The following is an 8,522-nucleotide window of genomic DNA, read 5'->3' on the forward strand; positions in this document are numbered from 1 at the left end:
GAGGACACCGGGTACCTGCAGGGAGCAAGTGGAGTCGCACCCTTGGCCAGGTGCAGGCAGCCCCAAATTGGAGGGATGTTCAACCCTGGAGGTTTGAAGCGAATTCCTTAAATCGACTCAGATGTGATTATGACAACCAGTGAAAACCGCAGTTGTCTATATATATATCTCTGTATTTATACTCTATATACACACATACACTTATAGATACATATGCTGTGCTCAGGTGGAGCCTGTGCTGGGCCCAGCCCTCCCCCTGCTCACAGATATTCTCTGGATGCACATACAGTGGGTGTGCAGAGGCAGCGAGGAGAGGGGGAGCCTTATTCCGTGCATCCTACACCTTAAAGGAGACTGGCAGAGCGATTAGTGGGGTGTCCACCTCACCAGTCCCTCCCTGCTAGAAGGGAGCAGCATCCAGAGGCTGTGGGAGCAAAGCTCAATCACCAGTGCAGTGTGGGAGCAGTGGAGGGGCCACGCCAAAGGTGGGACGTGCAGTGACACGGCTGAGGACACTGAGTAGCTCAGGGACATGGGGTTCCCAACTCCAGGTGTTGTGTCCAGGTGTGCTGGCTCTGATTTTGGTGGGTCCTGGTTTGGAGGTGACAGCAGGGCACCACAGACGACAGGATGGGCCAGGTTTGGGGTGCTGGGCTAAGCAGGGAGCTGGACTCAGATGATGCTGAAGGTCCCCACGCATGTGACAATGTTGCTGGCTTCTGTCTGACCCAGCCCATGGTCATGGCTTGGGTGGAAAACCCAAGTAATGTCCCAGTTACCCATACATCCCCTTTCCCAGTCCCCAGTCTGGTCAGCGATGTCCTGCCACCGTTTTGCAGCACCAGTGACACCAGTGGGTCCCTGCCTCTTGCTGGTGTGGCCCCATTCAGGGGACTGGGGTTTGGGGACGTCCAAGAAACATCCACGACACGGATCTTGAGCTGGAGAAACACGTGGGCCCGTGACTGCCAGACAGGTAATGAGTTGAGCTTAAACCCTCCCCAGCCTGGGAGAGGGTGTCTCCTTTTCACCTTCCCACCAGGGAATTTCTCTTTGAGTAGGGGGAGAAGTTGTCCCCCAGCAGCTCCTCCTGAGCCAGGGACCCACCACACTCTCCAGTGGATTTTTATTGCATTGGTGGCTTGGCCACCAAACGTGGTGCTGAGCTGCTCCAGCTGAGCAACTGAGCCAGGGAGAGGACACTGTGGTGGGTTAATACTGCGCCGCTACGGGCTGGAGATGGGATGACAGTGCTGGAAGCTCGGGAGATGCCGTCCTCCTGTCCTCCAGAACGTCCCCAGCTGAAGCCATGGGGCTGAAAAGTCAAAATGCTGTCGCTGAGGTGGCCCCGTCCTCCCCTACGAGCCGTAGGTGACGCAGTGGTCGTGGCGCCACTTGGAGCTCACCTTGTCCAGGAGGTAGCGGGTGCTCTCGCGGAACTTGCGCTGGGTGAAGTAGAAGAGGATGGGGTCCAGGACGCTGTTCATGCTGGCAAAGGGCCTGGTGCACTTGTAGGCGATGGCAAAGGCCTGCAGGGCCGGGCAGGGCACGCCGTCGGAGGAGCGGACTATCAGGTAGATGGTCTTGGTGAGGTGGAAGGGCAGGAAGCTGATGGAGAAGACGATGACCACGATGATGACCATGCGCACGGCCTTGTCCTTCCTCTTGTGCACGGCCAGGCCGATGAGCTCGTCCCTCTGGCACAGGATGCGGGCCATGCTGCAGTAGCAGCCCAGGATGGCGGCGAAGGGCAGCAGGAAGCCGGTGACGGTGAGGGTGATGCCGTAGGGGAAGTAGGCGGCCGAGCGGTCCGGGGCGCTCAGGTCGTAGCACACCGTGCGGTTCCGCTGCGTGCCCGTGGAGGCGAAGACGAAGGTGGGCAGGCACTGGGCGACGACGATGAACCACACCCCGGCACACACCAGCCACGTCAGCCTCTTCCCCTTCCGCTTGTGCCACGAGGCCAGGGGGTGGCAGATGCCCAGGTAGCGCTGGACGCTGATGCAGGTGAGGAAGAAGATGCTGCCGTGGAGGTTGGAGTAGAACTGGAAGCGGACGAACTTGCAGGTGAAGTCCCCGAAAGGCCAGTAGTCCTTCTGGGTGTAGTTGTAGATGAGCAGGGGCAGGGAGCAGACGTAGAGCAGGTCCGCCACGGCCAGGTTGAGCATGTAGATCATGGAGCGGCTCAGCGCCTGGCGCGCCACCCAGATCTGCCCGATGACCACGGCGTTGAGGGGCAGCCCCACCACGAACACCACCGAGTACACCAGGGGCAGCAGCACCTGCTTGAACTCCTCGTGGAAGGTGCACGAGTTCCTCCCGGCGCCCACCAGGGCCGTCAGGTTGGCCATGGCAGCGTTGCCACCCTGTCAGTGTCCTCTCCACCGGTGTAGCCCCTCAGCAGCACCTGTGAGTGACAAAGGGGACAGTGGGGGACTCGTCTGTGCGGTGTCACATCCCCCAGGATGAACCTGTGTGACTCCGTGGGATGGAGCAGCCCCCAGTATCCACCCAGGCTGGGGGATGAGGGGATGGGGAGCAGCCCTGAAGAGGATTTGGGGGTGCTGGGGGCTGAGGAGCTGAACGTGCCCTGTCTGTGTGCTCTGGCATCCAGAACCCCCCTGCCCTGGGCTGATCCCACAGCGTGGGCAGCAGGGGAGGGGAGGATTCTTTCCCTCTGCCCCCTCAGGTAAGACCCCCCTGCAGAGCTGCTCCAGACATGGGGAATCAACACCAGAAGGATGTGGACCTCTTGGAGAGAGTCCAGAGGAGGCCCCGGAGCTGCTCCCAGGGCTGGAGCCCCTCTGCTCTGGGACAGGCTGGGAGAGCTGGGGGGGTTCACCTGGAAAAGGGAAGGTTCCAGGGAGACCTGAGAGCCCCTTCCAGGGCCTAAAGGGGCTCCAGGAGAGCTGGAGAGGGACTGGGGACAAGGGATGGAGGGACAGGACACAGGGAATGGCTTCCCACTGCCAGAGGGCAGGGATAGGTGGGATAATGGGCAGGAATTCCTGGCTGTGAGGGTGGGGAGGCCCTGGCACAGGTTGCCCAGAGAAACTGTGGTTGCCCCATCCCTGGAAGTGTCCAAGGCCAGGTTGGAGCAACCAGGGATAGTGGGAGGTGTCCCTGCCCATGGCAGGGGGTGGAGCAAGATGATCTCTAATGTCCCTTCCAACCCAAACCATGCTGTGATTCCACGGTTCTAAGCCACGAGAGTGGATTTAGGGGTCTGACAGGAAGGTGAAGGCGGAGAGAGTGGGACACACGAGCTGGTGACACACTGGACAGTGAGGTGACCACAGTCACCACCATCTCAGCTCCACTCCCCGTGGCATTTACAGCCCTTAGGAAGGTTTGCACAAGGCCAACCCTCCCCTCATCCCGCTGCGGGAGAGGAAATTGCGGCAGGAGGTGCCGTTACGGCCGGCATGGCTTCCTGCTCCTCTGCAGGGGGTGCCAAAGCCCCACAGCCCGTCACCCATCCCGCCGATCCCGGGACAGGCCACCCGCCAGGAGCCCAGCCCGGCGCAGCCACGGGGGCGGGCGTGGGGACAGTGTTGGTGACACAGTTCTGGGGGTGCTCTGGGCCTGGGGATGCTGCACATGCCTCCTGTCCCCCTGGTACCCCACTGAGTGCCCCTGCACCCCCCCCATTGAGCCCCTCGCACCTTACTGAGCCCCCAGAACCCCACTGTGCCCCGCTGAGCCCTGTCGAGCCCCTCTGCCACCCCACTGTCACCCCAGCTCCGGGCAGTCCCAGCACCCACCTCTGCCACATCCAAGCCAGTAAGTGCCACAGGGCTGCGGAATTCCCTATCCCCTGAATCCCACAAACCTCCCCTGTGACCCCCAAACCTCCCCCAGGACCCCCCAAGGTTGGGGCAGCACCCACAGGAGCCTCTGCCATCCCGTGTGCTCCGCCCCCGAGGACGTGGGGACAAAGTGGCCGGCAAAGGGGTATTTAGGGGGGACCTGGGAGAGCATCCTACCTGCCAAGGTGCCAAGGGGTGCCAGTGGGCGCCACGGGGTGCTGGGACCTGCCGCTGTGCCCAGCACGGGGCGGGTCTGTGCCCTCCCCCCGGGGTGCTGAGCAAGGAGCGCTTCCCCTTTCCAGCCAACGGCGGCTCCGGGGGGAAACGGGAACGGAACCCGGCTGGCAGCGTGGGCACCGCACGGCACGGCCCCGGGGGCTTCACGTGGCACTGCATGGCACGGCATGGCACGGCGGGGTGGGCACTGGGCTGCGTGGAGTGGCGCCGTGGGCATCACGTGGACCCCACCCATCCCGCACACCCCCACTCTGCCCACACGGACACCCCTACAACACGGGCACAGCTCATCGTCGGGCCGGGAGGGTTATCCCCAAAAATCCCTTTTCTCACCCACAAAAAACCCTCACGGGAATCCCTGCCCGGGGAGATGGGGCCGGTGCCTCCCAAATCCACGGGATTATGGTCCTGGTGCCCCGATGCGACAGTGCTGGCGAAATCCATTGGGAAATGAGACTTTTAAGGGGGAAAGGGGGTGCCCTGATGCCACTGTGATGGGCAAAACATGAAATCCATGGTGAAATCAGACTTTTAGGGGGGAAAAAGGGGTGGCCGTGGTGTTTGGGGTTCTCTGGAGGATGGGATCACCCTTATCTCAGGGATCTAAGGTTCCTATGGGGGAGGAACAAGGGTTGGGAAAGAGAAGTGGGACTGTTCTGTGGCCAGATGGGGAAGAGATTAAAAATAATCCCTGGTCCTGCTCCCCAGCAGCCCCCCTCCAACCATCTCACGCCAGCCCTTCTCTCCCATGGAATTAGCTTTAATTAACACCCTGTATTAATAGGAAGGGGGTTCTGCAAGCTGGATCCAGTGGGAAAATATCCTGGCGGCTGCTGTCCTCAAATAGGATAAAGGAAGGGGGTTTCCTGCCTTGGAAACCTTCCTCCGTGGTGGTGGGGAGGGTGGGTTGTGGCTCCCCAACAGGGCTGGACAAAGCTGGGCTGGAGGGAAGCGAAAGCTCCGGCTCAGCAGATTTCCGAGGATGAAGGGGGGACGCTCCCCTGCCGTGTGTTCCCTTGGCCAAAGCCACCACATCCTTGTCCCCAAACATTGCCTGGCTGATCCCAAGGTGGCCAAGGATATATCCCCTCTGCCCCAGGATTCCTCAGTGGGGACCAAGGCTTGGCTGTTTTAAGGAAAATCTCCAATTAGGGAAGCCTGGGGGTGTAAGGATGGGGCAAATAGGGAATTTTGGGGTGCTAAACATGGACTTTCGGGAATGGGACACAAGGATGCGTCTGCCACCAATGTACCCTGTCCCTGGGTGACCCCCTCCACCTCTCCAGGCTTTAGTGCCCCATCTCCTAAATCACCTGCCCTGTTGCTCCGAGCAACTCTGAGCAACTGGGCAGCATTTCCCTGCTGGAAATGGGAACTGCTGGGAACTGGGAAGGTACAATGAGTTGGCCTGGGCTCAGCGGGCAGGGCTGGGTTTGTCCAAACCCACACATCCATAATATGCGTAAAAGCTCATGTATTTATGCACCCACACGTGCATAAACACTTATTCAAGCACTTGCACCTTTCCGTATAAATAATATACACAGCCCTCTGCATAAATATACATCTCTCTCCATCTCTACATTTATCTCTCTATGTACACACAACCAGATCTATGGCTCCTCACACACATGCATGTCTCTGTACATATAAATATATATGTCTCCAGTCACACACACACGTGTATACAAACTTCTACCCCTCTATTGACAAATACGTGTCTCTGAGCACAGGGACTCACTCTCGGGTGTATACAGGACTCCATCCACATATATATACAAATATATTTATGCTTCTATACACACACATCTGTGCAGACACAAACAGATATATATATAGATATATATATAGATATATAAAGGCAGGGGCCAGGCTCCTTAATCTCATCCTGCCCAGTTTGCTTTGGCCATGTCGGGTCCCATCCTGACTGGTTCAGGCTCACTCCCTCGGGTCTGATCCTGTTCAGCCCGATCTCATCCCGCCACATTCAGCCCTGAATCTTGGGTCTCATCCTGACCCAGTTTTGTCTGACACCTCTGGGCCCGATCCTGCCCAGTTTGTGCCCATCCTGCCCAGTCCCGTCCGAACCTTTCGGGTCTGATCCTGCCCAGTTCACCATGACCCCCTGTCCAGTCCCATTCTGTCCTGTCCAGCCCCATCCTGCCCAGTTCACTCTGAGCCAGTTGGGTCCCATCCTGTCCCAGCTTGGGGTGTCCTGTCCCCCCCCGTGTGTCATTTACCGGCAGCGGGACGTGCCGGTTGGCAGCGGGTTCACTCCAACACTCTGTAGGGTCCCATCCTGCCCTGTCCAGCCCCATCCTGCCCAGTTCACTCTGAGCCAGCTAGGTCCTATCTTACCCCGGTTCTGTTGATCCCGTTCCCCCTGTTCCTGGCACTTACTGGCAGTGGGATGTGCTGGGCGGCAGCGGGTTCACTCTGACGCTCTTTAGGGTCTCATCCTGCCCTGTCCAGCCCCGTCCTGCCCGGTTCACTCGGCCCCTGTAGGGTCCCATCCTGTCCTATCCAATGCCATCCTGTCCTTCCAGCCCCATCCTGCCCGGTTCACTCCGACCCACGCCGGTCCCATCCTGTCCCGGTTCGGGTTGTTCCGTCTCCCCACCCCATACGCGGCACTTGCCGGCAGCGGGATGAGCTGGGGGGGCAGCGGCTTCACTCTAATCCTTTAGGGTCCCATCCTGCCCGGTCCAGCCCCATCCTGCCCTGCTCACTCTGACTCAGCTGGGTCCCATCTTGCTCCGGTTCTGTCGATCCCCCCCGTACGCGGCAGTTCCCGGCAGCAGGATGCGCGGGGCAGCGGCTTCACCTTGACCCTTCAGGGTCCCGTCCTGCCCTGTCCAGCCCCATTCTGCCCAGTTCCCTCTGACCCAGTTGGGTCCCATCCTGTCGGGTTGGGTCTGACCCTGTAGTGGTCCCATCCTGCCCGGTCCATCCCCATCCTGCCCGCTTCACCCTGACCCAGCCGGGTGCCCACCTTGCCCGGTTCCGCTGATCCCGTTGCCCCGTTCCCGGCACTCACCGGAGCGGGATGCGCGGGGATCCAGCGGCGCTCCTCGCTCGGGGCCGCCCCGCAGCCGCCGCCGCCGCCGGCCCCGCTCCGCCCCGCGGCCGCCCCGCTCCGCCCCGCTCCGGCCCCGCACCTGCGGGACGGCCCCGCAGGGGGCTGGGGAAGGGGCACAGCTGGGCTGGGGCGGGGGGGGGAGGAAGAACAGGGGTGGTCTGCCCGGCAAACACCTGGCTGGGCATCCTGGGCGAACATCTGTATGGAAGGGGGCATGGAGTGGGGGGGGGGGGCTTCCAACAACCCCGAAAGTGGGATTTATCGGCGTGGGGTGCTCCGGTCCACAGCTGGATTGTTCCGGCCGGAGGCTTGGAGCTGCTGGAGCCCTGGGAACAGGGTGTCCCTGTGGCACCGGGTCCCGAGCGGAGGGGTCGGTGGCTCGGGCACTCATTAACCAGGCGATCAAACATCTGCGCTTCCTGAGCAGGGCCATTAAGGAGCAATAAGGAAAGGAACCCCGGGGGGACGTGTTGGGAATGAAAGGGCCGATGCATAAACAGCCCAGGGATGCCGAGAATATGCTGGATGGTGGGCTTGGCCCTTTCTTTCCCTGGAAGGTCGAGTCACCCTCCCAGATTTTTACCTGCTCTTCTTCTTAGGGCTTGTGATGGGTCTTGGTAGATGTGGAAGGGAAGAAGGTGCTGAACAGCATCTCCTGGATGATGGGAGCACCATGGGTGGGGACTCCCTGGTGTCACCTCATTGCACCACCAGAGCAGGACCCAGATATGAGCTGAGGGGTTTTGGGATGGGATAGGACAGGATGGGGAGGTGGAATGAGGTGTCTGGATCCCGTTGGCGCCTGCGCTGCAATGGACAACGTGGGCTTTCATCGATCCTGGCACAGACCCACGGCCAAGCCGGACACTGGGGCTGGGGGAGATGGGCTCTGGCAGGAGCTGCCAGGAATATTTTCAACCACAGCTGGGCTGGAGCCATCACCTGCATCTCGGGGCTGCCTGGACTTGTGGGGTTGAGTTGGCGATGGCTCGGTGCCCTGGTGAAATTCTCTGCTCCCTCAACCCCCACCGGGAGAAGGAAAGGAGGGGGGGAAAGTGTCTTTCCCCAGAAAACATGCCTTGTGCAAACAAGCCCAGCATCCTGTGATGGGGAGCCCAGGACTTTCCACAAACATCCAGGGAACGCAGCTGAGAGCGGACACAACTCAACCCTCCGATGAGCCACCGGTGAGGGCACTTATCCCACCTCCAGTGCCGCCTCCCACGAGCTCCAAGCTGGTGAAAAGGAGCGGGTGGCCCCCTCCCTGCCACCACGTGGGTGTCCTTGCGGGTCCCCAAGGTGAGCAGCCGGCTGTCCTGCTGTGGGGACACTGTAAATACTGGTGGGAGTGTTAAAGAGAGGGAAATAAAAGAGTGGCTCCTGGCTGCCTGCCAGCC

At 60.5% G+C, this 8,522-nt stretch overlaps 1 protein-coding gene across 1 annotated transcript; it reads right to left on the reverse strand.

Annotated features, from left to right (window-relative positions):
- Nucleotides 1–155: 155 nt before the first annotated feature.
- Nucleotides 156–7,127, reverse strand: P2RY6 (pyrimidinergic receptor P2Y6). The gene is made up of 2 exons (XM_027907000.1): nt 7,084–7,127; nt 156–2,407 (listed from the first exon to the last, which is right to left on the reverse strand). Exon 2 carries the CDS (start codon nt 2,349–2,351, stop codon nt 1,359–1,361), a length of 993 nt encoding a protein of 330 aa, XP_027762801.1. The 5' UTR covers nt 2,352–2,407; nt 7,084–7,127; the 3' UTR covers nt 156–1,358.
- Nucleotides 7,128–8,522: the final 1,395 nt, after the last annotated feature.

This window comes from Empidonax traillii, unplaced genomic scaffold, assembly GCF_003031625.1.
Source record: "Empidonax traillii isolate 1590-97213 ecotype Southwest subspecies unplaced genomic scaffold, ASM303162v1 scaffold1390:size117269, whole genome shotgun sequence".
Taxonomy (NCBI): Eukaryota; Metazoa; Chordata; class Aves; order Passeriformes; family Tyrannidae; genus Empidonax; species Empidonax traillii.

Excerpts from the sequence above, each read along its gene's own strand:
- P2RY6 (XM_027907000.1), bottom strand. The coding sequence starts at position 2,351 with ATGGCCAACCTGACGGCCCTGGTGGGCGCCGGGAGGAACTCGTGCACC.